The sequence below is a fragment of the Amblyomma mixtum genome, chromosome 5 (assembly GCF_055824585.1).
Source record: "Amblyomma mixtum isolate Tamu chromosome 5, ASM5582458v1, whole genome shotgun sequence".
In the NCBI taxonomy this organism is placed as follows: domain Eukaryota; kingdom Metazoa; phylum Arthropoda; class Arachnida; order Ixodida; family Ixodidae; genus Amblyomma; species Amblyomma mixtum.
This window is the reverse complement of record NC_143016.1, coordinates 114,354,349-114,373,903: the sequence shown is the minus strand read 5'-3', so window position 1 is coordinate 114,373,903 and position 19,555 is coordinate 114,354,349. Positions and strand designations below refer to the sequence as shown.

General features: G+C 47.4%; 1 protein-coding gene across 1 annotated transcript in view; it reads right to left on the bottom strand.

The window, feature by feature from the left end:
* Nucleotides 1-13,865, bottom strand: part of LOC149343395 (cholinesterase-like) — a 33,192-nt gene extending 19,327 nt beyond the window's left edge. Inside the window, exons 1-3 of the mRNA XM_089546952.1 lie at nucleotides 13,666-13,865; nucleotides 8,285-8,607; nucleotides 5,051-5,175 (exon numbers count right to left, since the gene is read on the bottom strand). Of these exons, the coding sequence (XP_089403078.1) occupies nucleotides 5,051-5,175; nucleotides 8,285-8,607; nucleotides 13,666-13,865 (648 nt within the window). The remainder of the gene's footprint in view (nucleotides 1-5,050; nucleotides 5,176-8,284; nucleotides 8,608-13,665) is intronic.
* Between the last annotated feature and the right edge of the window lie 5,690 nt (nucleotides 13,866-19,555).

Here is a 19,555-nt window from a genome sequence, read left to right as displayed (position 1 = left end):
TCCCGTATTTTTCATCGTCACTCCCACTGAGGCCAACCAAGAGATCATGCCAGCACCGAAACTGTCACTTAAATACGATGGCTTGGCTGGCGGCACACTGGATGGCCATTTCAGCATCGCCTTCCTAGTCATTTGTCCTCTTAACACCTACCGCTGTTTACACCACAAGATTTTTCCTACATGCCTGCTTTATTTTTGCAGAAAGAAATCTGCTGCCAAAACTATTGTTAAGAGCCGCTATAATTGATGTAGGTGGATTGCTTGGTGCTCATTTCACGTTTCCATTAGTTTGCATCCCTACCTTTCCTCATTAGCTGCTGCGGTAGGCGCCGCGAGCCACAGACACCAGTGCTGCTCAGCTTTAGTGATTTCAAAGACTTGTTGGAGCATCCTGCCCCTGAAACCTTGCCTAACCAGTTTCAAAACTTACTCTGCCAGTCGTTCAAATGGATTTCGCTGGGATGAAAACTATAAGCGCTCTTCAGGAGCAATAATTCTACCTTCTCGCTTAGTTTGCTCGCCTTTTAGCAGAAATAAGAGCAAAAAGCGGTGGCTGGAATAACCCAAACACACTCATTTATTACCGTTGCAACTATTTTTATATAAAGCAATGCATAGCGTGGTCTGAAAAACCATTGCTGAGAGTCGCAGTCCACTTCACCAAGGATTTCATACTGGTAGAGTTACAACTCTAAAATTGTCTGCAAGTGTACACCACCACAAAGCTGCAGTGCTATTCGCGTTGTGTTCTACGTGAAATAATAGTGAACGACAGTTGTCGAACCGCAGCAGAAGGAACCACAGATCGAGCGCCCCGAGAACGTACTGACGAGGACTGCGGGGTTTTATTTCTAATTAACATTCGCGTAGGAGCAGAGGTGAGCCTCTTGCACCCCGCCCCTTAACCTTCCGTTTTTAACTGCCGCAGTGATCCAACGCACAAAGTCTGAAATGGTGAGCATTTATTGGGTCAACCCTTGACGCTTTCTTGTCGAAGTCCGAATTCAGGTGTACAGTTAGTGAAGGGTGGACGATAATGTTTTGACGAAACGCAAAAAGCGGCGACTCGATCACTCCGGGTGGAAACCTCGAGCTGCATCGTAAGGGAAGGGATGGAGGGGATGAAGAGAAAGAAGAAAAAGAAAAGATAAAGAACGTGCGCAGTAATGCCCCCGCTGGACGAGGGAAGGAGCGCGGACAGTTTCCTCGCGGCGCAAACCTTTCATGCCCCCACACTCCTCATTTCAGAGTGTAGAAGGGGACAGCGTAGCCCAGTGCAGTCTCAGCTATTATGATGCGAATCTGCCTGTTACTACTCTCTTTCAGTGGATCATCGCGACAGAGTCGAAGATATCAGGCCTGCGGACCCAGAACCTTGAGTAGCGAGACATCGTACGGGTGGCCAAGACTAACTTTATGACTATCGGGCATTCTTTTCTAGACGGTGCAAAATCATTAAAAGTAGGGTTTTTGAGGTAAGGAGAGGCTTCTATGACATAGTAGTACCAATGCTGGCAGGTGTAAAAAAAACAGGTGAATAATGGTAACTAGTAAAGTTATTCACTGTTCTAATATAGTGTTAAGGCTCCCGTTCTTCAGAAAACCCGGCGTTGTTGGCGTCGGTGTTGTGAGGGAAAAATCACACGAGAAGCAACCTAAGTAAGTCACCTAGGTCACGCGACGTACATCCCTCACCACCTACCTGCCCACCGGCTTGTAAGCAAACTGACCACCTGTTTGGCGGGTGGCAGTAAATTAATTATCGGTTCGAGAGATTCCTCGACAAGAGCAACCTGGGTGGCACAAACCCTATCGGTGGCAGCACCTACCATCGCGGTGCAGTGGCTCATCGCTTAACTGCTGCACCACTGCGTCAGCAGTTTTATGAGGACCTCCTGGGGTCTACGAATGCAAAGTCGAGATTTACATATTCCGTATATACGGGCATTAACGCTATCGCATCATACCGTTTAGGTTCCACCAGATGCAACTACAGATTTGTAGGCGGCCGTTAGTAAGAGTGACATCAATTCTTTAAAATTCGAATTCACGCTCGCCGCTGAGGCTCGACTAACTTGGGTTATTTCTAGCGCCATTCGAAAGTCGTGCGTTCCCGGCAGGGCGCAAAGCGACGTCAGTCAAATCGCGACACCTTGTGACTCACTTAGAACGTGCCGTTCTCTGCCCCTCCCGCTCTGGAGCAGCAAAACAATGACGAGCAGAGCCCTGCAGCACGGGAGGGGCTGATAATGTCCCATAGTACGCTAAGATTTTGTAAAATTTAATGAAAAACTTTGCTTAAATCGCCTGTTTTTTGTGTTTTTTTTTTGCCGTCCGCCAGCACTGGTATGCCGCAAAAACCTTCTCTTTACTTCAAAAACCATATTTTTTGAACTTTAACCTAATAAAGAAATCGGTATTTTGCCCCAACTATGGTAAGCTCTCGAATCAGCTTAGATTTGAAGAGGGAACGGAAGAAACTAGTGAAGCGGAAGCCCATAAACCAGTTTACGGTAAGAGGGAAACTAGAGGAATTCAGAATACCGCCGCAGAACAGATATTCGACTTTACCTAAAGAAGGCTGCCTTAATGTTCAAGCAGTGAACAATCATCTCAAAGCTATCATTACGAAGTGCGCAGTAGAAGTAGGCAGTAGGATGGTTCGATAGGATACTGGCAACCTATCTCAGGAGGCGACAGATGTGATTAAGAAAAGCCATAGCGGGAAGGCGTCTAACGCTAGACAGAATAGAACTGTCAGAGCTATCAAAGTAAATAAGCGCAAGGTAGCCGACATAAGGAAGTTTAACATGGAGAAAAACTTGCATGCTCTAAACATTGGAGGTAGCCTGAAAGCCATGAAGACGAAACCAGATGTAAGCATTAAGAGTCAAGGAGGGCGTCTTTAGCAATATCCGCATTATAGTTATAGCAGTCGAACAGCTTTACAGAAATCTATGCAGTAACCAATGTAATGGGAAGCAATGGGAAGTCCCGCCAGTGCCAGTAACGAAAGATGAAAGTTGAAGTAAAGAAAGCCTTAGGAGCATTGCAAAGGGGGAAAGCAGCTGGTGAGGATCAGGTAACAGCAGATCTCCTGAAGAACGGTGGGGAGATTGTGCTAGAAAAACTGGCCATCCTGTACTAAACAAAGCCTTATGACCTCGAGCGTACCAGAAGCTTGGTAGAGCGCTAACATTATCTTAATTCTTAAGAAAGGAGACGTCAAAGACCTGAAGAATTACACACCGATCACCTTACTGTCCTTTGCCTACTAGGTATTTACTAAGGCAATCACTAATACAGTCAGGACAACCTTGGACTTCAATCAACCAAATCAGGCAGGTTTTCGTAAAGGATACTCGACAATAGGCCATATTCACAATGTCAATCAGGTGAGACAGAAATACGCAGAATACAACCAACCTCGATATACTGCCTTCATTGATTACGAGAAAGCATTTTACTCAGTCGAAACTATGGCAGTGATGCAGGCATTGCGGAATGAGGGTGCAGAAGAGCCTTTTTGCGAAAATATTGGAAGCTGTCTATAACGGTTGCACAGCTACCATAGTACTTCATAAAGACAGCAACAAAATTCCAATAAAGAAGGGCGTCACGCAGGGAGACACGATCTCGACAATGCTATACACTGCCTGCTTACCGGAGATATTCCGAGGCCTGGATTGGGAACAATTGGCGACAACATTTAATAGAAATTATGTAAGTAATCTGCAATTCGCTGATGGTATTGCATTGCTAAGTCACTTGGTGAATGAACTGCAAAGCATGATCAATGAGTTAGGCAGAACAGAACAATGAGTCTAAAATTAACATGCAGAAAACCAAACTAATATTCAACACTCTCGCCAGGAAACAGCAGTTCATAATTGGAAGAGGAGTTGGAAGTGGCAAGGGAATACGTTTACTTAGGGCAGGTAGAGTCCACTGATCCCGATTATCAGAGGGAAATAACTAGACGAATAAGAATCGGGTGGAGCCCATATGGTAGGTTCTCTCAGACCATGAATGACCGTTTACCAATGTCCCTCAAGAAAAAAGTATACAACAGCTGTATCTTACCAGTACTCACCTGTGGGGCAAAAAAGTAGAAATTAACGCAAAGGGTTTGGTTTGGTTTGTGGGGTTTAACGTCCCAAAGCGACTAAGGCTATGAGAGACGCCGTAGTGGAGGGCTCCGGAAATTTCGACCACCTGGGGTTCTTTAACGTGCACTGACATCGCACAGTACACGGGCCTCTAGAATTTCTCCTCCGAAGAAATTCAACCGCCGCGGCCGGGATCGAACCCGCGTCTTTCGGGTCAGCAGCCGAGCACCATAGCCACTGAGCCACCGCGGCGGCCTTAACGCAAAGGGCTCAGCTTAAGTTAAGGAAAACGCAGCGAGCTATGAAAAGAAAAATTAGCGGTGTAACAATAAGAGACCGGAAGCAGGCAGAGTGGGGGAGGGAACAAACGCGGGTTAATGATATCCTAGTAGATATCAGGAGGAAAAAATGGGCTTTGGCACGGCATTTAATGCGAAGGCAGGATAACCGCTGGTCTTTGAGGGCAACGGAGAGGATTCCAAGAGAATGCATGCGTAGCAGGGGACGGCAGTGTGTTAGACATGGGAGAGGCCTCCGCACTGCAGTGTGAGTAGTGTGGCTGGTGATGATGATATTGCCCCAAGAAGCTGACTTTATTAAAAGTGTTTACATGCAAAGTCCTGCGCAGGCGTATATACTTACCAACGCGTATCACGACTGTTAAGGGCCGATGCAAGGGGCGCACGGAAAGAGCGATCCTCTTCCCTAGCGAAAATTACCTCAAGGCATTGCTTAAGTTAGACCCAGTTAACTAATTAACTAAGATGCATATGCTACTTGAAAAATCAAACGAATTAAGGTACAGCTTCCAAAGAAGTTATCAGTCCACAGGCTTTCACAACTCGTCTCGCGTGAGAACTATGCACCTGCATATCAAGAACGCAACGCCACACGTCACTGCTAACCATTATGGTCCACCAAAGACGGAAACACAGCCTTGCCTGGAAGAAGCCGCCATGAATAAAGACGACAACCGTCCTGTTGCCACTGCATGGGTAGTCGGCGCACGAGGGGGACCAGATGTTGAGGCGCAAGCAGTCCTCCGACGTGCTCGAATTCATTCCATCTGCAAAATTTATCACACAGCATGCGGTTATAGAGAACCGTCACCTCGTTTCTCAACATGCCGGCCTAGCCTATACATCGCCTCCGCGATGAAAGAACATATCGGCCAGTTCTCCTTACTTTTTTGAAAGAAACCGAATGAGTTTATTATGTTGCTTGTCTGATTACAAAGTTGCTTTCTTCGTGTTACCACTCATAAAAGAAGTTAAGTTTTATCAGTCTCAAGAAGTCTTGCTGCAGAATTTGTTCCTGCAGCAAGTACCTTGTGCATAATCTGTTCAATGGCGACGTTTCCTATATCCTCATGTTGTCGTTCCGGCGTCGTTCCCAAGGGCAGCTCGTGCTATGAGAAGCAGCCTTCTTCGTAAACTACCGTGCATTTATCATCAACATTTCCAGGCGGGCGCCACGTAATAAAGCATTATTTCTGAAAACTTAGACATTATGTATTCTTTGACTCTTCAGGATAAATGTATCCTATAGAGGTCGCTCCAGCCTGCGACGTGATTTGTGCAGTATTAATAAGGATAGACAAGCCCGGCAAGGCAGACTCCATGAATTCTCAATGTCTCAACGACTACGTCTGCACTCATAGTCCTCTTTAGTGACTCAAGTGTAGAAGTATCTGACGTCAATAAGGAGAATGAATGTACTTCGCTTCGCCTACGACAGTAAAGGCCTGGGCAAGCGAGCCGCAGTGTAGTGCGCAAAGAGGTGGTGCGATTATCAACTTCCTCAGCCTTTCTACGCCCGCTGAACGACAAAAGTCTCTTCCATATCTCTCCAATCAACCCGGTCCTGTGCTAACAGCGGCCACTTTATCCCAGCACCAGATAAGCATGACTTCTCTTGGCATCCAGTTCGTTTACATTTGACGACCATTAGTTATATTGGCTTCGCGTTGCATGCGGCTGCCCTTGCCTATTTCTTCTTCTTGACTTTGGTTAAGATGTATTTAACTCGCCTTTGCTCCCTTACCAACCCTGCTCTCTTTACGTCTCCTAACGTTTCATCAACCATTTTCCTTTGTACTGCTTGCTTCAGTGTCATCAATTTAAGCTGCACCCTTTTCGTTAGCCTGGATGTTTCGGTCCTTAGGTGAGTACCGCTAAGGTACAGCTGTTATATAATTTTCTCTGTATTATACTGACTTCAATTATACGGACTAAAGTTCTAATAGAACAAGCACGTGGTCGGTACACTGAGTCCGCTGTTTATGTCTATTCGAATGTGCTGCGTTTTCATACAGCTAGCGACTCGTGGTGAGACCTGAACGCCGTGATGAAGACGCCCTGTGACCGAACAGTAAGAACGCAAACCTGACAATAGTGGTTCAACTTAATCGTACAAATAATGTGAATCGAATGGGCTGTCGAATGGAATGTGCGATTTAACTTTCTTTAGAGCGCCTATTCAATCGCGTTCAGTCTGAATGATGGCGAGCAATGGCCCATTTTGCGCTATCCGGCTCGCTTCTGGAGAAGTTGCACCACCTAGGGCTTTGCAAACTGTACTTAGGTTTTCTGTTGCGTTTGTGGGGCAGCCATATGAGAGATATTTTTAGAGCACCGCTATTAAGTGCCCGTTCCTGTGTTCATCGGCCTGCGTCGACGTTGGCCGCGGCGTAAACGAGCGAACTAGCTTATCAGAGGATAAAAAGAGCGAACGAACAGGAGTACGTAACACGGCGGTAGCGAAGAGATCGCGATGAGGAAAGCTGTAGCATGAAGGCAGGTCACGCAGCGGCGACTCAAGGCAACCAAAAAAAAGAAAATGATTGTTCTGGACCACGCTCGAAGGTCTATATATGTTCCCGCCTGCGCACCTCAGCTCACGGCGCCGGTCCCGCTCTCCCCGCGACCCTGGCGAAGTGGCGCTATCGGACTTATGGCTCGCATACGCATCTCATAGAATACGCATAGAATACGCATCTCCCATCTGGTCTCCAAAGCAAGCATATCTCTGTAATTCAATTCAAGCAGTTCAAAACCGAGCGACTAGATTCATTCATTCATCGTATTCTTTTGATATCAGCATATCATCCCTCAAATCACAGTCCAGCCTACCTACCCTTGCTCATCGCCGCTATATTGCTAGTTTATGTTTGTTTCACAAGTTTTTTTACTCTGAGCTACGACAGGAACCCTACATCTGTGCACCACCACCACGCATCTCCCTCCGCACCGGTCATCAGCAGCAAGTGTCACGACCTCGCGCCCGCACCACTACATTTTCTTCATCATTCTTCCCCCGGACTTCGAACGACTGTAACGGCCTTCCCCGAGAACTTGCTGCTATCACATGCCAATCTTTGTTCATCGAAAAAATCACGCGTGTACTTGCTCAGTGAAATCTTATATTTGTAGAACTTTCAACTTATCTGTTACTCATTCTGTTTTTCATTTCTGTGTGCCCCACCCCTTATGTAATACCCTCTAACGAGGGTCTTTAAGGTACTAAAGTGAAGTGAAGTGAAGTGATGATCCGAGCCTTCTCGAGAACTCGGGGGGAGCGAGACGCAGCTTGACGTCAGATGCGGCGCCTATTCCCTTTCTCGGCTACGCCGCGCACTTCCACAAATTTCGTGCTTGGTTTTTCGACAGCACTTGCAGGAATTGTACGCACGCGTGCACGGCTCGATTTATGTTCTACCGCCTTCGGCGTGCGGCGACCGTCTCGCCACTCATCCCTCCAGTCGGTCTGAATGGACCCATGATCGAAATTGTGCGACGGAACCAACTGAACCCCGAGCAACTGCAATCGCTCCTGTCAGGTGGCGAATTCAGTGTCGTTTCCGACGAGTTTCATTAGTCTGAGTTGACATCCTTTCTTGCGTCATTGTCACCTTACTGAAGCTGTAATGTTATTTGCAAACGTCTCCAATACGTATTTCCCAAGGAGCGGCTCAGCTGCAAGCTAAGCGGCAGCGGCATTCCCAAACAGCAGTGACATAGAAAAGCGCCCGGTAGTTTCTCCATTTTTTCTCATCGAAATGCAGGTTCAATCCCGCCACCTAGTATGCAGCAGCCGAACGCCCCAGTCACGGGTTCACCCTAATGCTGTTCATCCGACTAGGAACAACACCCTGCCTGCGCTTGCCGAGCACTTGCCTAGGTTCGGCGTTGCCTGGGCGCATCCTGGTGCAGGCGCTGTGTTGTCGTGCACCTGCCGCTCACGATACCAAGAAATGGGAGCGGCGAAGCGCGGTGTCCGTGGGTCCGCGTACGGCACGCCCAGGAAGGCGCCGACGGATACGCCCGCCACGGACGAGACGATGCCACGGTAGGCGCCCAGGAGGCCAGTCGCCAACACGTGCTTCGGGCCGTCGGCCTCGGGGCGTCTCCTGAGAGCGACGCTGAGCGCCAGCACTCCAGCGGCGATCCCCAGTACTGACGTCACAGCGCACACCAGGTCTCTGGTCTTCATCTGATGCCTGGGAGACGTTACGCAGCGCGTACGCGGTTTGCCATAATCGCTGTGATACGGTGATTTTTTTTTCCTTTTTTAATGCGAAAATAAAGTATGTCGCGTCAGTAAAAGGTGCCCGCAATACGTGTCCGGAAATTTTGTCCGCACGATTACGTCGTTTTCTGAAGGCAAAGGTGTGAAAGTTTAATTGTGATAGATAGTGTGTGATTAATTACTAATTAATTAAAGGCTAAAAAACACACTTAGACGTCAAAACAGCCATGGTTTGGTTTGGCTTGGATTGGTTTATGGGGTTTAACGTCCCAAAGCGACTGAGGCTATGAGAGGCGCCGTAGTGAAGGGCTCCGGAAATTTCGACCACCTGGGGTTCTTTAACGCGCACTGACATCGCACAGTACACGGGCCTCTAGAATTTCTCCTCCAAAGAAATTCTAGCTGCCACGGCCGGTATCGAACCCGCGTCTTTCGGGTCAGCAGCCGAGCACCATAACCACTGAGCCACCGCGGCGGCAAAACAGCCATGGACATCGATATAGTACGTGGATGTCAGAGCAGCCATGGACGTCGATGTAGTATGTGGACGTTTCGCTTTTGCATTGCACCCATGCGGGTTGACGCAGTGATCTCAAAGTTTTTTTAGAGCGCAGCTCTTTGGCGTCCGTTCCTGGGTTTCGCGTCGTCGTCGGCGTTGTCGTCGGCGTTGTCGTCGGCGTTGTCGTCGGCCTCGTAACCAGCTCCGCCCCCCTTTCATCCCCCCAGCGCTAGCAGCGACCGACTGATAACGACCGACTGATACCGCTGGATGCCGCTGACGCCGCTAGAGAGTCAAGGTAACGTGACTGCATAGAACACCATCGCCGCCATGCAGAAAGAGGAAGAAAGGGTCCCCCCCCCCCCTGTTCTTGTGTGGCGGATAGGGTGCTCTTCAGTTGCCGACGCGCCGGTTATTTCACGTAGGCCCCGGCACGTCGACGAATACGTGACCACCTTCCCACGGCTAGACCTGGTTCTTAGCGCTGCGGAAGCGAGGGTATCATATTGTTTGTGTCGGCATCGGCGGCGTTGTCCCTGAAACCAACTCCGCAGCTGTGGTTGACTCACTATCGAAAAGTGAAACAGCTTATTTGCTGCGCTCAAATTTCGCATTAGGAAGTAACGTAATCGTCGGTAATTTTTTTTAATCCCCTATGCTATCCTTACGACTCTACACGTAAAGCACATGAACCTAATCTCCAGCTTATTGCTGTGGCACTCAGCACATAACGCTCCTTCAGTAGCCCCGGGTCAGAAGTCATCTGTTGTGCAATGGCCACACAAGTGGACTGGAATCGCCAAATGGCAGAAGCCGCGTTGCGTGATTGTATGCAGAACACTCGAGTGCAGCCCCGCTTAAGCCTTTCGGTTAAACACGGATGCCGCATGTTCCATCTCGAACTTCTACTACTCACTGCAAAAGATCACAGAATAAAGGAACGAAAGCCGTGCCTGGAACGTTTAAAATAAAAATTAAGACCATAATCTGTTCTCTCTTTCAATTTTCTTTGTGTGTTTCATGTGCATATGTAAAGATATTTGTCGTCATGATGTTAATCGGCAGGGCGACACTTTTCTTTTCCTGTGGCTGACAGCCCTGTGAACTTTGTACGTTCGCATGGGTGACCACTTGGTAACTGCATTCATTTCCTTGCACTTGGCGTGATAGAGCCGTGCGTGGTACTCGACACGCAGACGCTGAGTGTTTAACGTAAGAGACCTACAAAGCCGTCCCATACCTTGACGCAGAAGTTTGTCACAATCAAAGCATATCGAATATATCGAACACGCTGGTCACTTCCATCCAGCCAATGCCTAGCGATACGCAGAAGCTTTTCGAAAGTAAAGTACGAGTATATCGAACATACGCGTGTAGAAAGACGATGGTCAACTCGATCGAGCCAATGCCAAGTATCTTTTAACCCTTTGACAAGCTATGCACACAACTGTGTACAGAACTCGCCGCATTTTCTTATTGTGGGCTGTGCCTAACCGTGATTTTTCTTTTTGTTTCAGGTATATTTCTCATCCTTCATCTCGCAGATAAGCTGGTTTTTTATGCCATATAACGGAAGCAATAATTAACATTACGTGAAACAGTGAGTGGGGTAGCACGTCGTCGGCCAGTTTTGTGCGGTCATATTGTCACGTATCATTGTAGTGTTTGTTCGTTCACGCTCAAGGATGCAGGAAAGGGCCGTTATCACTTTTGTTCGTGACGCGAGAAGCGACCAGACTAATCTCGATTGATAGCAGCCATGAAAGGCGGCATCTAGGTTTTTCCAGATTACTGTAGATGATTTTGACCTGTTATCTGGAAGTTTCCTTGCCGGCTTTAAATTGAGCGATGCCGCGAGCGGCGGCCATTCGTAGTTCGACGATTGACGAGCATGCTTGTTGCTTACGCCGCCACCGAGTGATTCAGTTATTTTGCGGGCGCAAGTCAGCCCAAATAAAGAGCTTCGTTTGCAAGTATTTCTGGTGTCTTCCTGACCGCTGGACTGCCGTCACTACAACGTGACAATATTTAGTCAGTAGTAGGAGCATGAAGTGCGAAAGCACCATTCTGATGGTAAACCACGGGCAAGATCTTGCGATATTTCTGCGTATGTGCCATCAATGCCGGTTGTTCCGCCATCCCACAAGATCGTTTGCATTCCCAGCGCCTCCGATTGGATGATACTCCCGCCCGCACAGCGTTGCGGGCGCGCTCCGGCGTGCCCGCTGCCGACGCACGAGACCCATCGGCGTCGGAATCACGTGAGCAACCGCGCGGTGGCGCTGAACACGCGCTGCTCGTGCCGTGTCTTTTCATGCGGTTGCCTTTTGGCGTTGTTCCCTCAATTGTTTTCGCTCGTCCTGACGGGTTTAACTACGTTCAAACCCTATTATTTACGACATGAAAAACAGCATGATAAGCCAAGCTTACAAAGCCAACAGTAAAGTAACAAGACAAGCCAACACTCATGTAACTCTGCCTTCTCTAGTTCACAGAAACGGTTAGTCTGGCTTCCATTGGTTAATGTCACCTAAGGTGAAGTTCATATCTGCACATGTTTTTGTAAATTTGGTTTGATTGCATTGGGGGTTAAGGTCGAAAAGACTCAAGCTATGAGGGCCGCCGTAGTGAAGGGCTCCGGAAATCTCGACCACCTGGGGATCTTTAACGTGCACTGACATCGCACAGTACACGGGCCTCTAGAATTTCGCCTCCATCGAAATTCGACCTCCGCGGCCGGAATCGAACCCGCGTTTTTCGGGTCAGTATCCGAGCGCCGTATACCACTGAGCCACTGCGGCGGCAGTTCATACAATTTTTTTGCAGTTTTTTGTTTTCACAATTTCAAGCGCAATGTGGACTTTCCAAATAGAAGTGAAAACACAATCAGCAAACGAATTCACCTAAATATACCAAGATATTCTTAGGCCCAATAACTATGTTTTTGGTATTACGGTTAATTAAACTGTTTACACATTTTCAGACTACACCAGAGTTTTCAAGTGCTTATTCATTCAACAATTCTTAATGTACTACCGTTTTGCTGTCTGCAGAATGCTTTTGGTTTTAGTTTTACATTCCTTAAATTCTTGGGGCATTTTTACATTCGGTTTTACTTTGGCTGAAACATTTGTACAGTGTTGGTGTTCATTGCTTTATTCTTTTGTCATCCACCGTTTTCGTACTTTGACAGGCTGCGTTTTGGTTATGAATGAAAAACACTCGTTGTATACGTTATTAAAAACCTTAATAAATGTTCGTTACGCCTTTTCCTTTTCCTTACTGAGGTGGCCACTGATAGCAGTCACAACGGCGCCTGACGATAATGGTTCATCTGTAACATCCCCGATAATCGCGTCAGGCAAGGACGGTGTGCTGCCTTGGCGACTTGTAGGTCTATGTACAGCATTCGAAAAACTGTTAGCCTCCTTTGTTTGGCACAGTTCAATCGACGCAGGTGGTGTGCAGCTCAATAATTCTGGGCAAAAGCATTTTTAAAAGGGGACGAGTTCATGACCGCAATATTTTCTGATATTGTAAGATTTCACTATAACAACCACTATATCCGCAGATGTCTCGTCGGCAGGCTCGCATTTATTTGCTATTAACGTTCTTGCTGACGTCAAAAGCGTTACGCATTGGTTTTCTATGGTAGTATTAACTGCTCGATGCTAGCGATGGAAAAACGTTAAAAGAAACATCGTGCTACACACCGGAAGAATGGACCATTACCTTCGATATTTCCATGACAGCACCTTGCAGTTTTCACAATGTTCAAAATTTTTTTCCAACAATGTTGGAGATTAAAGGTTAACGTTTAAATCTTCTCAGTGTATCGAAGTGGTAAAAAAAAAACAAGCGCCAACACAAACGCAATAGAGTGACACGAACAAACGCTTGTCGGTGTCAATCTATTGTGTTTGTTCGTGCTAGCGCTCTTCATGTAAGCCAAGTAGAAATCGCCGCAGCGGTGGCTCAGTGGCTATGGTGCTCGGCTGCTGCCCCAAAAGACGCGGGTTCGATCCCGGCCGCGGCGGCTGGAATTTCTTTGGAGGAGAAATTCTAGAGGCCCGTGTACTGTGCGATGTCAGTGCACGTTAAAGAACCCCAGGTGGTCGAAATTTCTGGAGCCCTTCACTACGGCGTCTCTCATAGCCTCAGTCGCTTTGGGACGTTAAACCCCATAAACCAAACCAAACCAAGTAGAAATCTCGATCAACGTGCATTTTCAGGGATTAATATAGCTCAATACAGTGGTGCCAGCTCACAACATGACGATAATATAATGTCGCTGTACATGGTTAACGCAGCCTTCCTCCCGTGCTTTACTTCCCTGATCGTACCATGGCATTCTGGAAATGGTGTGCACAGCGATTGCTCATGTAGCCCTGCCCTCCCTCTTAACCGCGACATTGAGAGCCACAATACTCCTAATCTTGCGTGACTGTTCGCGATTACCATACTCTACGAGACCAAGGTATACATTCATAGCTGCCGCTTTAACGGTGCAACGGCGCCCTTGTGGCTTACAGCAAAGAATGCGTGGAATCCATTCCCGTGCGCATGCTCCAGAAGGAGTGGACCCCCTCCGAGAATGGGTACTCGAGCTTGTCGGACCCCGTGGAGCGGCGCGGGCCCATGGACCGCCTGGTGGAGTGAACGGCGCCAGCGGTCGTTCCCGGAGTGATGGGCATCTCGGTCGGCGTAAACCCAGCCTGCGCCGTAACCATAGCGGGTGCGCCCGCTGTGTATAGGCGGTAGGCAGGCGAGCTTTGCAGTCGCCGACGCAAATTGTCGTCACATGTATCGTAGGCCTGTCCGCTCTATGCTCGGTTTGTGCGCGAGCGCAAGACGACAAAGTTTCTATGACGGATGGCCGTCTACTTATTTATTAACTTATTCAAATACCCTAAGGGCCACGGGGGGCATTACATAGGGGAGGAAAAATCAGAACAATTTTCAAAGGCAAAAAAGCACTTTAGGTGGTTAATACGTCAGGTTGAGAAAGAACATAACAACGTAAAAACTGTTAAAAAATGCACAAATAACAAATAAAGAGAACATACTGGTTTGCGAGTAAGTGATATAAAAAGCAAATCTGGTTACTGAACGCGCTGGGATTCAATATAAGTTAGCAATTCGGACTGAAATAAGGAAAACTGGGTTATAGTAGCAATACTGGAGGGCAACTCATTCCATTCTTTCGTTGACAAGGTTAAAGGCGAATTCTTGTACTTTTCCGTCCGAGCGAAGATCTGCACAGGCTCCTCGTAAATCTCCCTAATTTTCGCAAAACGGCATGATACCGCCTTTCCACCATGCAGAGTTGTTATTATTTATACACACGACTGATTCGTTGATCATATTTTTTCTAGAGTTACATAGATCGCGCACGAGCACATTGCAATACCAGAAAAGAGATTAGACCCCTCCCTGGAGGCGCAGAAGCAACATAATACGTCTGTAAAGTCCACGGCTACGCGTAAGAGAAGAGGCTTCTCAAAACAGCTCGAGTGGTCTGGGGGCAAGGCCTTGCGCGCGCAGAGGCGACTGCCCGCCGCTTCTTCAGCGAGTGGCTCGGCCAGCACCGGCGCTTTCAACAAAAGGCTGATACGCTCTCCTAATCTCCAATCAGAATTTTTCACACCAATAGCGCGACTTCGACGAACTCGGACGAACTCAAATGGTTACTGTACATTCAAAGTGACTAACAAACGCATCGGGCTTATTGTTGCGAGTACAGCTTTCTAATACTCCTTGTCTTGCAAAGTTTCGTTCGACGAGATAGGCGAAGCTGGCCCTTGTCTCCTGAAGCACTATTGAGCTAGTTGCTGCATATATTCGATTATTCTGTACGCACATCTTAAATGCGCCTCTGCGACAAGTTGTAGAAAATTCTCGCTGTGTCGTACGTTCACCTCCTGGGGCGAGAAATTTATCTGCTGCGCCACCCACGGCGAATTTACGCACAGAAGAGAGAACAAGACCGTTTACTCGGTGCTTTCATTCTCAAAGGCGAAGGTAGCATTTCGGTTAATGCGAAAAAAGAAATCTGCGTTGTACTTCCGTTGTTTCGCGAATCTTACATGTTTAAGAACCCTTGGTGGCCGGAGTGCCTACGTGGCCCTCCACAAAAAAAAAACAACAACATTAATCCCGAAATTTGAGTCGGCCTACACGCTAGAATGAGAGCCAGAGGGCAAGTAACACATAGGAGCTTCATAACTTAGCTGCGCATCAGTGGCTCGACCTGATGTTCAGATAGGAGTGTGAGTATGGCGCGCAGGTCTCGTCAGAATACGAAGGACGACATGAACGACCCAATCGGACGTTTTTTTCCTTTCTTCGGCTATCTCCCTACTCGCAGGCTCTCCGTACGTGTCATTCAAAGTATACTTGAAAGAAGGGAGGAACTGAAGGAGGGAATGAATCACCGCCTGCGTCCGCGCCACAAAATTGTCCTGCTATCAACAAAAAGAAAAAGACGGGAAGGGGGGGGGGGGGGGGGGTAGTAGTCATCGGGAAGATACTCTCTTCAAGCAAGATGCCGAAAAAAATGACAGTTAACAAGAGTGGACTCTCGTCCGAATTGTCCGTGTGCTTAACTTCACAAGCCGGTTCAAAACACCCAACACCTAAACACCAACGCCTGTGTGTCCTGTATGTGTCTTTCTTGTCGCCTTCTTGCGCTGTGCTTTGATTAACGGAGTACTCTAAGTAATGCCAAGTTGTGCTTTTCTTAAGGGACGGAGTGCGACTACAGAGGTGTCCTACGTCGGAGGGGCAAGATGGTACTGCTTCTTTCCCACAAGAGCGGCGCAACCCATTGCCACTTGCACTCTCTTGATATGCGGGGTTTAGCATCCAGAAGTTGCAGATGGCCGATGAGAAACACCGTAGTGGAAAACTCCGGATTAATTTCGACCAGCCTGGTTAGCTAACGTGTAGTGACGTCACACAGCACGCAGGCGTTTTGGCATTTTCCCTTCATCGAAGTGCTGCCGCCGCGGCCGCAATGCCACCTCTCAACCTTATTCTAGATAGCGGAAGTCCAAAACATCTCGACCAGCACGACGGGTATTGCACCCCCAATTTGCACCCCCAAATATTTTATGCCCTGTTTTTATTTCTGTCGCGCTGTTAGGAATGGAGAAAGCTTAAAACACCGTAGCGACCTTAAGGCACTGAATATTTGAACGCTGCAGAAAACTAGCACTGCGTACCGTCGAGGGCCTTGCACTGATGTTGAAGCTCTGCCTTCCGCTGCTGCTCCGCCTACTGCCCTCCGAGACCGAAGGGAGCATTGCTGAGCTCCGCATCTTGAAAGGCGGAAGGTCTCGCAGCTCTTGCGGCAAAAAAGGCAGCACGGAACAGGCAATAGCGGACGTTGGTGGCAGATTTCTTGCAGCCCGTTCGCAATGGCGTCCTTGCTGAACTTGCACCGCTTCTTCTTCTTCTTCATTCGTCCTCAAATGGCGCGTACCCACGTGAGGGTTGTAGGCAGCCAGGCTAGAGGTGCCTATACAGAGCATGCACCCGGTAGACCACGCATTGTTAAAGTATCTGAACTACGTTTTAAACTTTTCGACGCATCGGAAACACATATGTACCTTCAAGAAGGCATGTCAGAATGTGAAAATCCTCCTCCACACAACCAGGCCACGAAGATGTGGCGGCGTTGGCATCAGTAGCGCCTAGTCTACAAATGGACAAGCAGTTCTGCCTGCTCATGCAGACCACTGGGACCACGCGGCTGTTTACATCTATGGTGTTTTGTGCCCATGTAAAACAAGGGTAGCTTACCTCGTTTCTGCGCAGCTATGGAAGGGCAAAAAGGCACAGAAGAGGAAGGCACGGGAAAGCTACAATGCGCATTTATCGATACATGACCATAGTGTGCTCAGAAGAGCGCAAAAATGCACAAATTTGGCTTATTAAGTAACACGCAATACTTTTCGCGTTGACTGGCGTGCACGGCGCGACTGCCGGAACACTCTTAGCCGTGAAGTGTCTCTTGAGTGGTGAGCTTTTGACGTTTTCGCTCCGGAAGCAGTACCAGTGTCACAAGGCGAAAATGCAGGCGTCTGCCTGCAGCCTCGCTGTGTGAAGCCTCCGCCCTCCAGAAGAAACTGGTTTGGTTTGGTTTATGGGGTTTAACGTCCCAAAGCGACTAAGGCTATGAGAGACGCCGTAGTGGAGGGCTCCGGAAATTTCGACCACCTGGGGTTCTTTAACGTGCACTGACATCGCACAGCACACGGGCCTCTAGAATTTCTCCTCCAAAGAAATTCAACCGCCGCGGCCGGCCAGAAGAAACTGTTGTCGCAGCTCTATAGCACGAAGCGGAAGTTATTGCAGAAAAGAGGCACTCTTCGCCACCGCAAGACGTAAGGCACTCCTTTTAATTGTAGACACAGTTCACCTAACTAACATACCTTTTCGCGTCGTCCTACTCTTTTATCCTTTGCATTGTCCTCAGATTATCTTAACTATCGCGAAAATAAAAAGTGCCTTTTTTTAAAGCGCTTCTGCGGCCGGACGCAGGTTCCCATGCATGAATAGAAGTTCTGACAAATGCCATTCGTTCTTAGTTTCTGACTTTGTTGTAAAGCAGAACCTTTTGTGTCGTTGTATGTTATGTGAAAATGTTTTAAATAGCCGCGATTTCTCGTACGTGTTTTTTTGTCATTAGAAAACAAGTGTTCTTTACGAATCAAGTCCTCGGAATTCTGTGTGCACTCCTATTTTTGTGTAGATATAACAGTGAACGAAACACTAAGCCTTCAGCTTTATTACAACAGAAAAATTACTAAGATATTATTTAGGCGCAGGCTCTCTTTCTTTCTATTCTTTTACCCCCTGAAAAATATTTCTGGCTACGCCACTGGCCAGACTGACTCCTAGTAGAACTGTGCAAGCCATTATATCCTCCTATGTACGTATGTACGCCTGCCATTGCACTATTTACAGCAGCTACTGTAGCAATCTTAAATAAAATGGTGCTTTTTCACACTGCCCAGTTGCAGTTGTGCGCTCAGAAATAAACTGAATACGGATGACCTCATTTGATTTATTTGATTTCGTTTCCGATCGCGGTGACTCAGGGGTTACGGCGCTCGAATTTTATTTCATTACTCGTAAATTTTATCAGCCCCGACCACGGCAGCTGCGTTTCGGTGGAGATGAAACGCAAAAGGTTTCTTTGTGCTGTGCCATGTCATTGACGTTAACGATCACCAGGTGGTCTAAAGTGATCCACAACGGTCCACTACAGCGTCTCTCATAGCCAACGTGTCGCGTCGGGCGTAATTTACGAAGTATAGTTTCAGTTTTTGGTAACCGCCGGAACTCATGCCAGCTCACTGGCAAGTTGAAGAGGACATGAGTAATGTTTAGGGGACTAGTTCACTAATGCGACGAGCAGAGTTATCAGTAGCATCTTACTCAATAGTTTCAAATATAGCAAAACAATTTTGAATGTAGTGATTGTGCACATTCGCTAGTAGCGCGCTAGAAGTAAATGTGCTACGTCACGGCACAGAGACAGCTCAAATGAATCCCAATATTCTTCTTCGAAGTTTGAGGCTATTGTCAAGAAGCGGCAGGGAAGAACCCCACCAGCCCCTGTCCATACCAATGAAGGAGGCGTGTTATTCTGTGTCAAACGGAACAATTAATCTAAAAGTCAATAGAATCATAGAACATATAAAGATACTCGCGATTTCGTCCCGCTACTCTAAGTATTGTCGCAAAAAGGATAACGGCTACTACTCATGATACTGGGTCACTACGTTTTGGTATATCGGTGTGACGTACCAATGGCCCTAGCTGATGATCGAAGAAGAATAGGCCTTCATTCAAGTGTTCACGTTCGTAGTGTTCATCTCTTGTTGCACAAAAATAATGGGAGAATGTGCTACTTCTTTGTCGCGGTCCCACTTAGTCACTCAGTTGTGAAATTTTCCGTCCATGAGCTCATATATTAATTCGCTGTGGAAGGGCAAATATTTAAGTGGATATATTTTATTCAGTTGCTCAAGTCTTATTCGTTATTTTCTTTCTTAAGATCAGTAGAAGCAGTTCTCTCCCGAGATAAGAATCCAGCTGGTCTGAAAGTTTTGGAATTTTGTTTTGCGACAAAGCAGGAAGGAGAATCGAGGAAGAAGAATAGGATGACGAAGAGGCGTTAACAAGATTTTTTTTTAATTTCCGCTTTAATATTTTGATTTCTTACCTAAAGTAAAACTTGGCATCAATTTACCTTCTTCTTTTGGCTCTCCTCACTGAATCCTGGCCTATCCCCCGTCATGGGTATGTGCCATGTCATTAAGGCAGCAACAACAAAAACAAAAATGAGTCAACAACAACAACGACAAGAATGAAGCAGGGTCCGCCATTTCTTCGAGATCCCAGCAACGAC